The sequence below is a fragment of the Antedon bifida genome, chromosome 5, assembly GCF_963402885.1.
Source record: "Antedon bifida chromosome 5, ecAntBifi1.1, whole genome shotgun sequence".
Taxonomy (NCBI): domain Eukaryota; kingdom Metazoa; phylum Echinodermata; class Crinoidea; order Comatulida; family Antedonidae; genus Antedon; species Antedon bifida.
Genome location: NC_136230.1, coordinates 24,696,091 through 24,714,982, shown reverse-complemented (window position 1 = coordinate 24,714,982; position 18,892 = coordinate 24,696,091). Strand labels below are relative to the sequence as shown.

Below are 18,892 nucleotides of genomic sequence, written 5' to 3'. Positions count from 1 at the left end.
TGAAGTAAAAAAAACTTATTGTGACACCGACTCATTGAAACAACAGATAGAGTAGACAAATAGACTAGTATGCTTTTCAATACAAATATCATTTTCTGAATAAATTTACAAAATGCCTTAATTATTCATATCCCATTATTCCATTTATAAATTGTTTGACATGAATTTTTAAAATGATATTTAGGCCTATATTAAAGATGTATTGGCCCTTGAAACACAAAAAAATGAAGATCAAAATATTCTAAATTTAAATTGGCCATATCAAAGTAATATTAAAGTTATTCACTTTAAGTTGAAAATTCGAGCCAAAAACAAAAATTTTACATAATTAACAACTAAATTAATTTGATAACGTTTCGTCTGGAAAATCGTCGCGAGCGAAAGTAAACAAAGATTTCAAACCATGAGTATACATTATGCATGATGCTAATTAGGATTGTTTACAACTCTTTACGGTTGAGAAGGTGTTTTCACACAGATCGCGAGGAAGTTTTATGATTATGCATACAGAGTAGCGTTGCATTATGCGATATGTTTTGATCGAAAACTTTGACTGGAAGTCAAAGTTATTTTTTGGACAAAAAACGTCTGTATTTCAGTTAAATGATTTTTTTTTTTGACTAATATTTGGTGAAAGTTAATAACTATTATGATACTTCAAAATGACCGACTTTTTTTCGAAATATTTTTTTTTTTTTTTTTTGGAATTTGACAAAGGGACAATACATCTTTAATACTTCCAAACATAAATTTATTTTGTTTACACATTATTAATCAAAAATCAATTGACGGACTTGGAGTTAAATCTCAATATATTCATATATTTCAATTCAATATATTTCATTTTTTCTAGTTTGGGTGAAAAAACTTGTTTTATCCAGAGTGCAGATATATGGCAATATGGTCAAACAGGGGTGTAAAGCTCTGTACACTACCAAACTTTATGTGATAACAAATTGTTGAAACGAGGTCATATTACTACCATATTTGGCCACATCACACATTTTTCATCAGGTAGACAATTTAGACATGGCTTAAGATTCTCTATTAGCATAAAGCCGCCGTCCACCAAATTAAGAGCAATCCTTCTCTTGTCTGTGTGTCCCTCAGCCCCGTGGGAACTACGCTTACATTTCATTTATAAAATTTACATGAATTATATACAAAGTTAATCTTGATGTAAAAATATATGCCTACTAGACAAAGACGTTGGATAATTTGAACCGGTTAGTCAGAATTTAACTAACGGTTTAAAAAAGGTATGACTATTGTTCAATAACTTGCGCTTCTTATTCGGACCAGATACGTCGGGATCCGAATTCTCCGCTATTGTTGAGTCGTTCATGGGTTTTATACTTCGCTTGCAAACTTTTTTCTCCTTTTTCGTGAAAGTGTTATCTAATTGTGAGAATATTTGTCGGCTCTTTGTGCTGTCTTCTGATTGGTTGTCACTGTCAGACGAACTGACATTGGTAGGTGGACGAACTGAGTCATTTGTGGAATCTAAAACTACGGTTGTATTCATCTGCGATGTGTTTTCACTCTCATTCTAAATTGAGGATAAAATAGAATGTAATAAATAATGTAAATCTAATAATTATCATGTTTTAGTTTTACAAATGATACTGTTATAATGAAATATACAAAACAATACAGTAAAATTATTTTGGGACACCTATTCAAGGGACACCTCTATTCAAGGGACACCCCTATTCAAGGGACACCCCTATTCAAGGGACACCTCTATTCAAGGGACACCTCTATTCAAGGGACACCTCTATTCAAGGGACACCTCTATTCAAGGGACACCACTATTCAAGGGACACCCCTATTCAAGGGACACCACTATTCAAGGGACACCACTATTCAAGGGACACCCCTATTCAAGGGACACCTCTATTCAAGAGACACCTCTATTCAAGGGACACCTCTATTCAAGGGACACCTCTATTCAAGGGACACCCCCATTGAAGGGACACCCCCATTGAAGGGTCATCCCTATTGAAGGGACATCCCTATTGAAGGGACACCTCTATTGAAGGGACATCTCTATTCAGGAGACAACTCTATTCAGGAGACACCACTATTCAGGAGACAACTCTATTCAGGAGACACCACTATTCAGGAGACATCACTATTCAGGAGACACCACTATTCAAGGAACACCACTATTCAGGAGACACCACTATTTAAGGGACACCTCTCTTCAAGGGACACCACTATTCAGGAGACACCACTATTTAAGGGACACCTCTCTTCAAGGAACACCCCTATTCAGGAGACACCACTATTCAAGGAACACCCCTATTCAAGGGACACCACTATTCAGGAGACACCACTATTTAAGGGACACCTCTCTTCAAGGGACACCCCTATTCAAAGGACAAAGCTGTCATACTCGTAATTCTAAATGGAATCTTTTATCTGTTCCTTTTGCTGTGTCAATGATACCAAAAATGGATTTATTTCTCGTATCAATTTACTTTTTAATAATTGTGTTGAAAAAAATTATTCCATTGACCCCTTTTCTTAATCAATGTTTTTGTAATAAGATATGTGATATTTTTTAAAGTTTTTATGTTTTTAAATATTTTATGTTTTAAACATTTTTAATCCATTCTATTAGTGGCAGGTTTCCCGCTGTCAAATGTGACAGAGACATCAGCTATTAAGGGGACAATTTGTCAGGTCCTGAAGGTTCCACTATAGCCAGAATGTTATGATTACACTTACAAGTTTCGGTAGTTTATTCATGCATTTTTCATGTGAGCAACCGCAACTCTCACTGCAACCAACCCCATTCTTGACACAGCTACACTTCTTATTGCCACAGCTAAGTTTGCATTTGCAGCCGTCCTATACGATAGTAATACACAAATTAGTAATAATAGAGAGAAGAATAATAAAAATGATGATATTTGATCTGACAAGAATTGGGAAGTTTAACAACGAAAACTGCAGAAAGACCTGGGTTCAATCTCAGATAAGAACTCCCAGTTCACTCAGCTGTAAATGAGTAGCTGGTTGAAAATCACTAGGGAGGATAATGTAGCGTGGAAAGAACTGGCCACTCCACCACATAATACTGAGGCTTAGTACAATGAGCTAACCGGTCATTCAACTACGTTCAGAATGAATATGCGACACAATGAAATTGCCAGTTACTGAAAATCAGTAAACTGTGTATTATGCTTTTACTGTTTCACATAAAATATGTGAAATTATTATGGATCATATCACAATGTTTCTATTTCTGCAGTAACTGTATATGTGCACTTTTGACCTTTCCCTACAGCTATTTATGAAAGTTTATCAGCTGTTTATTGCAGTGAATGTATCACCTGTTATGGGATACCCCTATTAAGGGGACACCTCTATTAAGTAGACACTTTACTGTGACATGAACGAGGGGAATTATATGTTTTAACACTCCCATCCATTCAGAGGGGACACTCCTATGGTGGGGACACTTTGTTCAGTCTTAATAGGGTTGTACTCTAATAAATTTTATCAAAAACTTACTTTTGAAGGTAAGGATACTTTCTTAATAACTTTTCTTGATCGCTTAACAATGGGAGTCTCATGCCAATCTGAATCAGAATCAACGGAACTAGGCTCTTCTTCGTCAGAGTGGAACAGACTATCCAGCTCTTCAATTGTTATGTGCTCTTTTGGTTCAGAAACTTTTTTCTAAATAAAACAAAAATGATAGAGTGGCACTGTAGCTAGAGTATTGGGAGACTGTATAAACAACCCTACAACATTTCAATTATTCCAGTGGTGAATACATGGATATACAGTAGTATACTTGGGCTTTACCTTAAACTTCTTGACTGGCTTTGGGGCGGGGGATGGGGTCGTATCTGGTGAGGTCATAGAAGGCATCAGATTCAACTTTCTTCCATGATAGTTCGCAAGCGTCAGTTGCTGTGTAAACAAATGATAAAAATGTCAGAATTGTAATATTATTCTGTTGCACAGGAACTAGACTAACTAACCCTTATTATTTATTTACATATTTTTTTTTTATTTATTCAATTTCTATACAAAGAAAAAGACAAAACAAATATAAAAGGCAAAAAGGTGCTAAAAGAGCACAGAAATAAACCAACAAATTACATTCTACAATTAAAGCGTCTACAAGAAAGCGTAATAAAACAAGTCAATGATGCCATAATAATTGATGTGACAAAATAGATCAGAATTCCGCAAACTTTTTTTTCGCAGCCTAAAATCCGGTTCCCAGGACCAATCAGCGGCCCAACTACCTAGGTGGACAAATAATAGATTGGCATCTCAGCCACCACCATGGTTGGGGCTGAGGTAAAAAAAAAGTGAATATGGACCTGTAGGTCCCTGGAAATTGCATTGTAATTCATTTGGGTGCTAAACTTGCGCTGATGATTCACCAAAATTCATCGCAGTCCAGGGTTTCTCCTTTGTAACGTACATGACGCATGTTATTGGGTTTGTTTCACAGTTCAAACAAGATTCTACACCACGATCAAAACTTTTGCCTCACATCAATTGCGTTTGGTATGTTTACGATCATTTTCAGCAAGATCAAACCACATATAGACCTAACTCATAACCATGTATCATCTCAACATTTCATTGTTTGTTGCAAGCTTCATCATATTGCTAAAAGAAAGGCACTTTTGATGCTGGGAAAACATATTCTTTGTTTTTTTTATTTCTCAAGCCAACCCAAGGCCCTTCAAAAATGTTTTGCGGCTCAAAGATGATATTAATTTACCTTCTTTAAGTTTTCATTTTCCGAGCTAAAAGCTTGCAGCTTTTCATGAAGACCATGTAGATCCGAGATTTGCTTTTCCTATAAAAATAATTATTAAAATTTATGATTATGAGTTGAATGAAGATGTGAACTGAGAGTTTCACAAAACATTGGTAAGTTTAAATGTTTTATTTTTTATTGGTTTTAACAAAATATTATCTCTTGAAACCAGATGAATATATTTCAACAAGTAATAATATTCACCTGAAATTCTAATCGGTCCAGAAGTTCTTGATTATTATCGGAGGCAGCATTGTTTGTTATGCTGAGATCTGTGGCCTGTGGTAGTTGTTTCAACAGGTACAGGATCTAGAATATGAAGAGAACACATATCGAAATGATTTAATTCAGAAATTAAGGTAGTGGTCTATACTTGCATACAAATTCACCTTTGCTATTTGAATCAACAAGAATAAGAACAATAGTAACAATTCATAGATAGTCCTTGATTGAAATAGGGGAGGAGAGGCAAATAATGAAAAGGATAGCTGAGCAGCAAAAACAATGGATTGGACATAAAATTAGGAAAGGAGGATTATTGAAAATTGTGATAGAAGGAAGATATGAAGGTACAGTAAAAGGATAGCTATGCTTGATAGATTAAGCAGGGGCAAACATATGGAATAACATACATTTTGACATTCAAAATTCAATTTCCATTAATGCGTTCAAATCGAGTTATAAAAACACTTTTTTTATCTAGGAAAATACTTTTTTAAAATTTTAAATCTGTTCAATGTATTTTTTTATGTGGTGTATTCTTTTTTATGAACATATTTGTTAACTTGGATTTTTAATCATTTTTTTGTATTTATAATGTATGGTTCTCAAATTTTAGTATTATTTTAGACTGTTTAATTTTAACATTTTATACTATTTTTACGAAACTATGTATTATATAATTTATGAACATCTTTTTAACTTGGATTTTTAATCATAATTTTGTATTTTTAATGTATGGTTCTCACATTTTAGTATTATTTTAGACTGTTTAATTTTAGCATTTTTTAAGAAACTATGTATTATATAATTATGTATGTTGTTATGTTTTATGCTGAACCTTTTGAAAAACAACAATGTCCCCTTTGTGGGACAACGTTGATAGAAATATATTTATAAATAAATAAAATAAATAAATTAAAAAATATATATTTGGAACAAAAAGAAGCACTAAATAGAGAAGTATAGAGAAAGAAGACTGTCATGGACCTGTCAAATGGCAGATGACAAGGTATACATAGCCCTTAATGTTTAAGGCTCTTCATGTCATTACTCTGGTTGTTGGATTAAATACTGCACCATAATGCTAATAATCAGAGGAGCTGTGATTGACCCTAGGAGGTACCCCTTTGTATACATGGGTGGAGAGAGGCAAACATAAATGTCTTGCCTAAGGACATAATAAACATGACATGCATTAGTCTCAACTCTTGCCTCTGTTCACAATTCCAATGCAACAGCGCCCTAAATATTCCATTTCGTTTTCACCCATGGTCATATTTTTAAGGGTTGACACTTGTAATTTTTACCTTTTCTTCATGACTTTGCTGAACTTTTGTTAGATCCTGCTGATGGGTCTTTTTTACTTCTTCAAGTTGAGACCTAATTTCACATATAGCTTTGGTAGCCTCATCAAGAGAAGTCTGTAAATCTCGAACTTCACCGACATGAACACCACTCTCTACCTTAGACACTACAGCCTGTTAAGTCAAAATAGATTTTTATCATAAGAATTGTTTAATACTAGGATGATAATGAATGCAATTATTTTTATTTACTAAATAATATTTCTGAGGAGGCCCTATCTTGTTGACATCACTGAGCTGTTGTTCGATCTCTATTGAGTTTGGGTGTAATAATCTAAACAAAATTATAATCAACTCACTGTTTCCATCAGCCACTTAAGTGCGCACTTTGCCTCTACTATATTATTAATGTTCTTCCAACGACTCTTTTCTTTATCATCTGAAACAACATAGATTGCTTTCATCATATTTCAACATATTCATTCCATATAAATATGGGAAGAAAACCAGGCAATATAAAGTAGTGTATTAAGCTACACAATCAAACTTTATGTAATAAAAAAATGTGGATGTGCTCATATATGGACACGATGACATCATATTCACTACCATATTTGGGCGCATCAAACATCATTTGTCAAACTAGTTTGACAGAGCTTTAGTTCCAGGAAATTATATGTACAACACAATGTGTCCTAAAATGTGTGTATAGGTTGTCAGAGCTGTTACTGCGATTATGTTATTACTGTATTATGATGTTTAATTACTGTATTATGATAATTAATCAATTTGAAGAGTGCAGACATAGTTGCTTACTGGTTACATTAGAAGGTTAAACATTTCTATTAATCTCTCCTATCACCAGAAACTAACGAATGTTTTGCCCAACCATGCACCACATAAAGAAACCTAATTTCACCAACCTTGATCAGCATCCACAATCTTCTGCTGTAGGTCTGAGATCTGTGCATTTCTCAACACAAGGTCTTCTTTTAGGCTTGACTTATCTGGGTTCTCACTGTCACTCTTACTTCCATCAGAATCTTTGGATTTCTAATTTTTTAGGGTAAAAAAAAAATGTTACACGCATTTAGCGTTACAAGCAAGTAGTATACCATAAAAACTAAAAAAGCCCCAGGCAGTAGCATAACGGCTATGAGTGCTCACTGACAAAGCCCAGGGGTCCCAGAGCTCAAGGGTTCCCAGAGCATGAGCAGCCTCAATGCAACTACCCAGTGTTGGAGGGCCCTTAGGAGTGCTAAACCAGAGGCCTTTTCCCTGTGTATTCACTGAGCCCAGGGGCTTCTTTTCAAAAAGAAGCCCTTCTCGAATAGAAGCCCCCTTCTTTGGTCTGCAACATTTATAAACTAATTACTGTTTTTTAATCAATAACAACAAATACAGATTGAATATCATATATGTTGTACAGGGCAGTGTACCCACTAAAACAAAACTGACCTTTTTGGGAGGTACTTCATTTAAATCAGCAAGCTGTTTGGTGATCGATTTGCGGTCAGCAATGAGGGATGCAAGGTGGCGCTTTGCTTCGTTGATGCTTACTAGTACTTCAAGTTCATGTTCTAGAAAGCTCTATTAAAAAAAAGGCATGGATTGTGTTCAATTTTACCATCCATTCGATCATAGACTCCCATCGTAAAATCCCAAAATTAGACTCCCGAAGCCACTGCTTTTCACGAATGGAATCATATTTGATGAATGCTCTTATTCTTATATATTTTATTCATATATATTAACTAAAGTGTCTTTTTATCAGTGTTACATAGTGTATATCATTTTTAAAATATTGATTTCCCACCCTGATTCGTTTGCCAATACCCTGCTGGTTACGCTCATCAAAGCGCCCTCTAGATTCAGCAGCTGCTTTCTGCTTCTGCATGGCTTCTTTTAGACGTTTGTTGGCTGTAGAAGCCTGAAAATAATAATAATAATAATATAAATAATAACATTTGTCAAGGTCTAAACAATCTATACATTCAAGTCAGTTATGGCAAATATAATCTTAACACCATACCTCTTCCATTTTTCTTCTAAGGACATGCTGCTGTTTCACGTGCACTCTTTCCAGTTTTGCATATTCACATTGCCGTTTTCGGTCCTGATATAGAAAACATTCATAAAAAATGCATGATATTGATGTGTGCGGCTAGATCAACCAATAAAGATTTAGTATCGAGTGAAAAATATCCAACCTTTATTATTATTATTTTTTTGTTCATGTTAGATTGGGCAAAATTCACTGTACATACTAGATAGGTAAAATAATTAACCTATACTTATAACAAAACTTTACTGTGTGTTTAAAAACAATAAGAGGGATAACCCATTATATTATAGGAATATCTGTTATATTTCATTCAATACCAGCTATTTGTATTAATTGATTGACATTAATAATTACAACAATAATCACTGTTTTATTACCTGTGCTTTCAGTTGCATAACCTCTTTGTTTTTGGCAGCCTTCCAGGTTCGTACTTTCTCAGCATCTTCCTTCATCTGTCGCATTAATTTAACTCTTGCATGTTTCATGGACTGAAAACAACAAAATCTATGTTACAATACAAACAACAGCAATAGAAAGGATTTTAAATTTGGAAAGATTTGGTCAAAAAAACTACTATGAAAATTTAAATTATTTAAAAGATAATTTCCTTGAAAAAGATAATGTGCTTGAGAATCAGTTTCAATCACTAATAGGGTTCGGAATTTTGTAACTGGCTCATGTTGCAATATTTTCACAACAGTGAACAAGCAATCATTATTATAACACACCTGACTGTGTTTGTGCAATTTGATTGGTTAATTACGCATCCCATGTCATTCCAAACATTCTTCCATGTGGGGTATTTTTTTTAGGGGTGTTTATTCAAATAAATGTGGTATTCACGATACAATTCTTAAATCTTACATGAATTTCATTATTCAGCTTGTCGACGGCTTTTACACTTTGTTCTTTGAACTTAAGCAATTTATTCTGTTCTACAATTTTTTTCTTCAGGTCTGTGATCTGTGATTCTAATTCAAGCAGACGTTTTCTTCTTTGTTCACTGATCCTAAAAATGAAGAAAAGAAGAGAAATGTTTATCTTTCCATGGCAACAATTTCAATAAAAAGTATTTATGAGTTTTATTTTATTTTGCATCAATTTAGTTTCCATGAAAACTTAAGCTCTGTCTACTCTATCAAACTGATACAACAATGTGATGTCCACCATATATGGACACAATGACGTCATATCACTACCATTATTTGGGTACATCATGCATTTTTGTCTTAGTGTAGATAGCGCTTTACAGTAATTGATTGATGGTTTTAATTGCTTGTTTTTCTCCTTTTATTTACATTTTAAATAATTCAGGTTTACGAACAATAATTTATTTATTATTTTTACTGTTACTGATTAAATAAAAAAAGGAAGTAATAAATGTTTGTTTTATTCTTTATATTAACTTTTTTATTATTAATTTTATATTTTTTTATTTATTTTTACAAGGGGGTGACTCGAGTTGGCAGGGTTGTCATGCCAGAATTTAGATGCACTATCTAAACCTCTGCCTAGTTATAACCTGTTACAAGTTGTTACTTTTTGAAGGTGTGAAAAGGGTATAAGAGTTAGTCTCTTACTTATTGCTGTTAACATTTGTCTTGACTGCATTCAGTGCAGTTGTTAGCTCTTCTTTCTCCTTCATCAGCTGGTTCACTTCATTTTCAAGTTGCTTAGAGCTTTGCTGAAAAATAATGTGTGGAGAAAAAATATAACAACTGATGCACATGAGAGATGAATAACCCTAACAACTATTCAGGGACCACACCTAATAGTAAGGGGACACTTTCAATTTTCATGCTAAAGAAATATTAAATGAACTTAAACCTAATGTCCTATCTTTTGCATTGTATTTTTCCAAATAATAATAAAAATAATAACATTTATAAAGTGCTCTTTACCCAATCTCACAGCGCAACATTGAAATAGGTGAGTTTTCAGGAGAGAATGAAAAAATTGAAAAAGGGATGGAGTGTAATGGATGGAACCAGGATGTTGGTTCCAGATCTTTGGTTCCAAACATTTTAGGTCAGCCCAAAGGTGTCCGATATTGGGAGAGTTGACTGTATATGTAGGGGATGTAAAATTCAAGGATGATGACTACAAACAACTCACATCATACTGCATTTTCATGACAGTCATTTTTTCATCACTCTGTCCCATTTTGGCAACAAGTTCCTGTTTCAATGACAGTGCTTTGTTCAGCTCCTGTAGTTCGCGGCCCATCTCTGCCTGGCGCAGTGTGTGGTGTTTAAAGAAGGTCTGGTCGTCAGCTGTACTCGAAACATCTTCCTTAGATTTCTCAGTGAGTGTATTTTCCTGAAATATAAAGTATTGGTTTAAAATATCAATAAGAGTGGCGCTGTAGCTTGGTGGTTTAGATGTTTAGCTACTGATCCCAAAGTCCTTTGTGCAAATCATGTCAGATGTCAGGTTTTTTTTCTCATGACAAAACAACTGAACATTTAAAGACTTGTAAGAATTTTGTATATGTTTTGATCTGGATTTTTCTAACAGGAAAGCACTATAGCATATATCAATAGTCAAATATATAGACAAGTATATTCTCAATTTAGCTGTCAAAAGTGGGAGTACACACCTCCAATCATACACTCATAGACACATGGTCCAGAAGGCACTAGAAATAACTAATGGGTTATGACAACTGTAAGACTGATTTAGAGGCAAGGTAGTATATATTTGGCTGTTAAAAATGTGCGACTTACAATCGTTGTAGGCATAGCTACTGCGTAAAAATAAGTAAAAAATAGTAGAAATGTTTGCGCTTTTAAAACTGAATGCACTAAATGTTAGTCAATGCATTCATTCATTGTTGTCACAGACTGATAAACTAGATTAGACATACCTCATTACTGCTATTGGATTCATTTTCCTGAGCTGACAGAAGATCAGTGTGGTCCATGCGTTCTGTGGCTTGAACCTCCAATATCTTCTGCTGCATGTGCTTGAGCACATCCAGTTGACCTTTGAACTGCTCTTTGACATCACCAGGCTCAGTTTCCATGGTGATATTCAGAGCATCAATACTGATGTCAGCCTGCACTCTAAGCTCTTCTATCTTCTGCTTTAACTTGTCTTTTGCCATTTCAGCCTGGGGAGAAAAGTAATGGCATGGGGTAGAAATACAGAGAAAATTGTAAGGTAACACCCGATTCACACATACATCAAAAATGTACCAATTTGTTACATGCAAATATACAAGGAGTTTCTTCTTTCATCACAAAGTTTCACGTGGTAGTTTGATGTAATGTAATCACTGTGTAAAAACTCGTTAGAAGGTATGCATATTCACAGATACTACTGTACATTATGTTTTACTACTGTACAGCTAATTTCACATCCAGGGCTCAATTTTGAAAATTTACTAGCTAGACCACTGGACTAGTTCATTGTGAGTTTCACTAGCCCACTGGATGTTTCACTAGTCCGTTCATTGGCTAAATATTATTGGGTAAATATTACCGTGCAGCTGCACACCTGAATCAAAACGGTAACTCTACTACTTGCTGACTAATTATTATACATCGTGCCCAGATTTGGTCCGGCGCCTTGACAAAATGTCGCAAGTATTTTTCCACATCAAGCACAAATTCGGTTATCCGTTGTCAAGCGAGGTTATTCATGCTTACTGTTGATTGGTTTGGATTACTGATTCAGTAAACAAAGAATTCTTCGTTGTTCGAATCAGTTACAGATTCAAATCGTATGATTTTAGTGTGAAGGACGCTATGATTTACCATTGAACCCATTTTCAACCAAATACAGCCGCAGTTTGAAATAAGCTTAACACAGGAATGTTTTACGTGTTCGTACCGAAATAAATTTTTTTTACAATATGTTATATTGTTCAGGTATTAGATAAATTATATCCAGATCACTGAGGGCTATGTGTGGAGCCGTGTCCTAATAAGATCCAGTCAACATTCATTTTAATAATGCACTTTGCCAGGCATTGTGGTTATAAATGAGTTACAGCGGCCGGTGACAGCAGTCCTAGTGGGTGAACACCAGCTCGGTTCATCATGGTCGGATGGCCTACATTGAATTCAGACATCTAAACTGTTCAAAAAAGATTACCGCAGAGCATGATTTTAAATAATTGGTATACAAAAAGGAATATTACCAGAATAACTTTCTCACAAAGGACAGTAGTCTGGTCAATTGCAGATTGCAGTTCATTTGTCAGCTTATGATTTTCAGCCTAAAAAAACACAGTTACAATTTTACATGCAATAACAAAAAAATAGTATTTAATCATGTGTTGATTTGAACCCAATATCTTATGGAGTGAGTGCAGAATCTGTTTGGGCTTTAGCCTATTCTCATTCCTGGTTATTTTTACATTGATGACCGAATAAATATTATTATTATTATTATTATTATCTTTTGGCTGGCTAAGCCCCTCCTTGGATCCGCCTTTTAGGTAGGTAATCAAAGGTCACTAATGTTGATTTATTAGCCCTAACAAAATGTACATAATATGTTAATATTTAGTATGTTCAATTTGTTTAATTTCAAATGCAGAGTTTTATAACTGTCATTATATTTACAAGTTTCAAATAAAATTCCAATTAAATTTTCTATAATTGTTTTTTTTTTTTCACACTCTACCATTGAAAGGTTATATCATCATTTTTACTGTAAACAAAAAATCATGTTGAAAATTTAACTGTATATAATACTGTAGGAAACACAACGAATAGGCAAAGAAATTAAATTATTTCTATACCTCTAGCGATTTATTTCTTTCCAAAAGAATTCTCATATCAGCACCTCCACTTCGGTTTTTTATATCAGATGGTAGAGCGCCGCCATTGCATTGGGCAAGTTGAACTTGAAGCTGTTGGACTTGTTGACGAAGACGAGCAATCTCCGCTTCTTTCGGGTCTCGGTTTACGATAGGTTTATTGGTAATTCTACGAGCCCTGTCTGCATAGCGTAAGGTGTTAAGCGTCTCCTCCATGTTGGAATCAGCTGGACTCACACACGCAATCATAAGAGTTTGACTGTTACCACCTAACGAATCTGAAATAAGCAACATATAAATGTTACTGCTAAAGCTCTGCACAGGAAAGCAGTATGACACAATGAATATTGGACTAGCATGTGAGAGGGTTGGGTTTCAGACCAGTCAGTGCCATATGCCTTGTATCCTAAAGATAGACAGGATACTTTATTCTGCCTCATCCTTTGGATGGGACATAAAGCTATTGTACATAAAGTACAGTAAATTGCACATGAACTTGGTACAATATTCAAAGGAGTAACGAAACTTCTCCCTAATCATGGACTGGCTGTTTGTGAGGTATACCAAGTCTAAAGAAATCTACAAGTTTATCCAGTTGGTAGGTATAGCATAATCCCCATCAGAACAAATAAATGGATAAACATATATTTTTCTTACATAAAACAAAAGAAATTCGAAAAGTTTTCATTATAGAACTATAGGATTAACTATTTATGCTGTCTTTGATACAGGACCCCATTGGAAATAAGTTGGTTTTGTTTTCGACTTTATGGGCTATCCTAGGTTTCTTGTGTACTGTGCAATACATTGCATGTTTCTATTTGTATTTTTAATTTTGTCTTGTAATTTTATGTTGAAACCTGAATAAAATAAAATCAAATAATACTTTTTAAAATCCAAACAATAAAATCTTTGTATCGTCACGATATAATTGCTTTTACTATTCACGTTATTTGACTCATCAACTGTACTTGTGAAAATATTATTTTTATCAAAGGCATCACAGATGGTTATCCTATAGTTCTAGATTAAAATTTAAAAAAAAATAGCAAATGCATATTCATCATCGATCGTTATCGTCCTTGTGTAAATGGGCCTTTACCTTGTAGAAGTCTGGTAAGTTTTGCATTTCGATAAGGCACATGGCCTTTGCGCCCATTTTCATCTCCTAGAGCACTAATCACGTTTCCTAATGCCAGCAGCCCTCTATTTATATTAACCCCTGAAAAAAGAAAAGATTTACAATGTATAAAATAAGGTTTGCAGTACAACTTCAGTGGCGTCACAGCCATGAGCACTAACTGGCTAAACTCAGGGCCCAACGGCTTAAAGGGTCTCAATGCAACTACCCAGCTTGGAGAGGCCCTTAAGATTGCTAAACCAGGGGCCTTTGCCTCCTGCATTACACCACTGTACACCATGTTTCCAAAAAAGAAATAAAGTAAAGTTGAAAATGTTTCAATTTTTCAACTTCACTTTATTTATCTTTTGGAAACATGTTGTACCGCAAACTTTTACTTTAATAGTGTTTATTCATGCAAACCTTTAAACAACATAATGTATATCACAAATAATTATGTTACTGTAGATACTAATGAATGTATAATGTAACCTACAATTTAAAGATATATTGTCCCCCAAAAACATGAGAAATAAAGATTAATTAAATCATACATTGAATAGGTTATTTTGTAGTTTTAATAAAGTTAATCACTTCTGTAGAAAAAAAACGAAAATAACAAATGTTTTCACTTATAAAATGACAAAATAAATGGTTAAATTCAACCAAAAGGCCAGCCAAATTTACTATTTTTTGCTTCAAATCAGTTTTTCCAGGTAAATAATTTTTTTCTGGATCTAATTTTTGGTCAAAGTGGATAACTATTATGCGACAATAAAATGGCATATTCAACAACAACATTCAATTATTTTTTCAGGGGGACAATATATCTTTAATAAAATTATTATGGAACGTGCCTTCACGAAAACGATCTCCCTCAGCGTGTGTCTTCTTTACCCTCTCAGACCCAGCTAGATCAACCAAGTGGAACTTAGCATGCCAGCCACCATCACTAAAAAATGAAGTGTTTAAATCTTGTATCATAGTCAATAGAAACCCCTCTATGGAAAACCCAATATAAAGAGGCACAATTAAGAAAAACGATACTGTAACGTTTTAACACTACAACCAATCAAACTTTGTTGTGTTTTCGAAAAGTGCCTCCTTAATATGGTTATACTATAAACAAACAATTTAACAAATACCGTATAGTTTCTAATAAACGCCCTGGGGGCGTTGCATTTTTTCAAAAAGGGGTGGGGGCATTTATTGGAGGTACATTTTAACACCCAAAATTGCTTTAAAACAGTTTAAAAAAAAAGTTTATTTGTTGAAAAACAAGTTAATGTGCAAGCTATATCTAGGCCATATCCCGTTTGCTAGTTATTTGACCAGCAATAAGTCCATCGCTAATGGGTGAAATAAATATATTTCCCTTTAATACCAATCTAAGGCTCCTACAGTATATGGACTGGATACACATGCAATTCTATTTGAGCACTCATTACAATACGGAAAAATCTCAGAGGGGGAGTTTATTAGGGGCGGGGCGTTTATTAGAAACAATACGGTACATATTACTGTTACAATTTAGGCCTAACATCCAATTCCAACTCAATTCAAGGCACAGCAAGTGGGCCTGTATGGCCCGCAATATACTGTATTCACGTGTGCAACAAGAGTAGTGGGCCTTAGTCATACCTAGGCTAGTAACTTAGTTGGCCTAGCATTTTTACAATCCGTAAGTCAACCTTTTTATGCCATTATATTCGACATACCCTTTTCACATCAACAAGTTCCGATTTATTACATGTTTTCATACACACATACCGTGAGAAACCTCGAGAGAAAAACATAGTTGCACTATTTGATTACCATGATTAGTCATACCAGGGCAATACTTTACATGTGCGCACAGAACATCTCAAAACAAAAAAACTGGCCTCTCGTCGGTTTGTCTGTGTGTTTTTTTTGGGGGAAATCTCCTAAAATTTCACAAGGGGTCTCTGTGAAATCTGAGGAGAATTTCCAGGAATTAGTTTTTACACTATGCAAACCTGGTTACAAATAGCTACTTAATTGTTAATTACTTTCTGCAGGTGAGAAAAGGGCATTAGGCGGAGTCGACTTAGTACTTACCCTTCATCTTTAGATTTTTGATCAATGTGAATTGTAAATATAGCGTGAGATCGACTGGACGTTGAATTCATAGCAGTAGAAGCAGTTGTACGTCCGACCGAACCTTGCTCCAGACATTTGTACATGTCATCCGCACATTGTACCGTTATCTCTTTCAAGCCAGCTATATGAATGCCGCCTTCTACACTTTCTCTGATAGCGATATTTTCTTTTTTAGTACTGAGATTGAGAAGATCGTGAATGTCTTCATTGTGAATCTAAAAAAGAATGTAACAACTTAAAGACACTAGACCTGCAATTGTTGACGTTTTGTAAAAATAATGCATAGTATAAAACTTTAAAAACATTAAACCAGGTCATTTCTTGTCTTAAATGTACGTTCTAAGGTTTATTATGATAAAAAGAGAAAAACAATGCACTACCTAAGTAGCTCGCATCAAAAGTTCTCTCGTAGACGTTTCTAGGCCTAGCTTTGTTAGGCTTAGTTTTGTAGGCCTAGCTGGTAAAGAGCAGTAATGTACGAACATCGTACGCTAGCTATAGTCCTAGCCTGACTTTGTCTCGTTGCTGAATTAATTGTCTTTCCTTTTGGGTGACTGTCTCTCTAGCAATTTCCTTGCCAAATTTTGAGGTTCTTCAAGTTTGTAAACTGAAGTTTGCTATTGTAACTAAGCAGTAACTCTAAATTTGTTCGCATTTGTTTTAGAGTTTCTAAGCTTTTAAATCAACTCACTTCTAAATACGATACTCTGAGAGTATACTCTATGCTGTCATTCTGTTTGACACCATCAAACAGGCTCGTAATAACTCTTGGTATGACTCCTCTTGATGGATCGGTAGGCGCCTGTGATGCCGAGTATCCACTGCCCATTGAATGTGTCTTACCAGACCCTGTTTGTCCATATGCTAGTACTGTTGCATTATAACCTTAAAAACAAAAGTCAAACACTTGTGAAGAGATACAAGTTTTATTCACACATTTCAAACGAGAAACAATTCATTAGGGGTTTGCTGTGGTTCATTGCAGGGTAATTCGTCAGTCCCTGGTTCATTGCCAGAGTAGTTCGTCAGATCCCGATTCATTAGGGCTTTGATGTGGTTCATTGCAGGGTAATTTGTCAGACCCTGGTTCATTGGGGTAATTCAATCATCGGATCCCGATTCATTAGGGTTTGCTGTGGTTCATTGCAGGGTAATTTGTCAGACCCTGGTTCATTGGGGTAATTCAATCATCGGATCCAGATTCATGGTTGTTTTCTGTGGTTCATTGCAGGGTAATTCGTCAGACCCTGGTTCATTGGGGTAATTCAATCATCGGATCCCGATTCATTAGGGTTTGCTGTGGTTCATTGTAGGGTAATTCGTCAGACCCTGGTTCATTGGGGTAATCACACCTATTTAGGGGACAAGAAGACACTTTCTCATGAACAAGGACAATTATTTTTACACATTCCTGGTCAAACACAATTCAGGTGGTACCACACTAGGCAAAACTATGTTCGGTCCTGAAGACATCCCATTATACAGTTTATTTACATAATTACACTTACAGAAAAAATAAATATTAATCAAAACTGATAAAAAATATATTTTTCCTGTTACCTTTAAAGATTCCATCAACAAGTGGTTTTACAGCCTTGGTGTAAACCTCCTCTTGATCAGTGTCTTTGCTAAAGACAAAGTCATAGGTAAACGCTTTGTTGTTACCCAATATGATCTGTTGATTGCTGTGGATAAATCGCAGGCATTCCTGGCAACCTTCACCAATCTCTTTTGGCACTAAAGGGCGAGAACGAAGTGCCACACGCACTGGAATATCTTTGGGTTGCGCCATTGTAAAACTTCTGTAAATGATTGATAGATGAACTTTAATTAGGCCCTAGCCTAAATATATTTATTATTTGCAATTTGTTAGGAAATGCAATGAGAAATAAAGGATGGATAGGCCTAGCCCTAGGTAGGCCTATGCAAGATAATAAAATTGAAAAAAAAGATTTCCTCTTAGTTAGTTAGGTAGGCCTAGTTAAATTCGCTTTGTTTGTGAAAATATGAGTTAGGCCTCTCAGCTCTAGACCTAGCTAGGCCTAGGCTAGTACTTTAGTAGCTAGCTAGCTAGTGTACTGTATTGTTGTAGGGCCCAGACAGGGGCCTCCTCCTTCCTAGCTAGGCCTAGGCCTTAGGGCTAGATAGTAGAGGCCTAATTAATAAGGGGAATCCCTAATAAGTAGGCTGGTAGGTCCTTTAATAATTATAGAAGGATAGAATTAGATGGCTAAACAACAAAATGTTACGATCTGCAATAAATATGTTGTAAACAACGTAACGATATACTTACAAACCGATCGTACTGCCGTTTCGCGTTATTTTGAAAATGTCGCCTTTTTATAAAGTAAAAGACCAACAGCCAATCAAAAGCCAGTACTAATTTACTAAAGCGCCACCAAGATGTGGGAATCCATGGAGTAATTAAAGGATATTTAGTGTTTTTATCCGATTCTCACCAAACTTAGCCACAATTATCAATGACACATCATATAAT

The 18,892-nt window shown here is 35.0% G+C and overlaps 1 protein-coding gene across 1 annotated transcript; it reads right to left on the bottom strand.

Annotated features, from left to right (window-relative positions):
• Positions 1-238: 238 nt before the first annotated feature.
• Positions 239-18,710, bottom strand: LOC144843633 (chromosome-associated kinesin KIF4-like). Its single transcript, XM_078700506.1, has 25 exons — positions 18,689-18,710; positions 17,956-18,197; positions 17,087-17,280; positions 16,354-16,610; positions 15,132-15,226; positions 14,257-14,376; positions 13,137-13,432; positions 12,531-12,608; positions 11,253-11,498; positions 10,502-10,705; positions 9,967-10,070; positions 9,251-9,395; positions 8,764-8,874; positions 8,354-8,437; positions 8,138-8,251; positions 7,780-7,911; positions 7,245-7,374; positions 6,681-6,760; positions 6,325-6,495; positions 5,000-5,104; positions 4,757-4,834; positions 3,820-3,927; positions 3,523-3,690; positions 2,734-2,856; positions 239-1,549 (listed from the first exon to the last, which is right to left on the bottom strand). Exons 2-25 carry the CDS (start codon positions 18,185-18,187, stop codon positions 1,232-1,234), a joined length of 3,693 nt encoding a protein of 1,230 aa, XP_078556632.1. The 5' UTR covers positions 18,188-18,197; positions 18,689-18,710; the 3' UTR covers positions 239-1,231.
• Positions 18,711-18,892: the final 182 nt, after the last annotated feature.

Bases quoted from the DNA above. Each gene is read 5' to 3' on its own strand.
- LOC144843633 (XM_078700506.1), bottom strand. From the start codon at position 18,187: ATGGCGCAACCCAAAGATATTCCAGTGCGTGTGGCACTTCGTTCTCGC. The intron at 15,227-16,353 runs GTAAGTACTAAG...TTCATTTTTTAG, and splicing joins CAAAAATCTAAAGATGAAGG to TGATGGTGGCTGGCATGCTA. The intron at 7,912-8,137 runs GTGGGAAATCAA...TTTTTTTAATAG, and splicing joins GTATTGGCAAACGAATCAGG to AGCTTTCTAGAACATGAACT.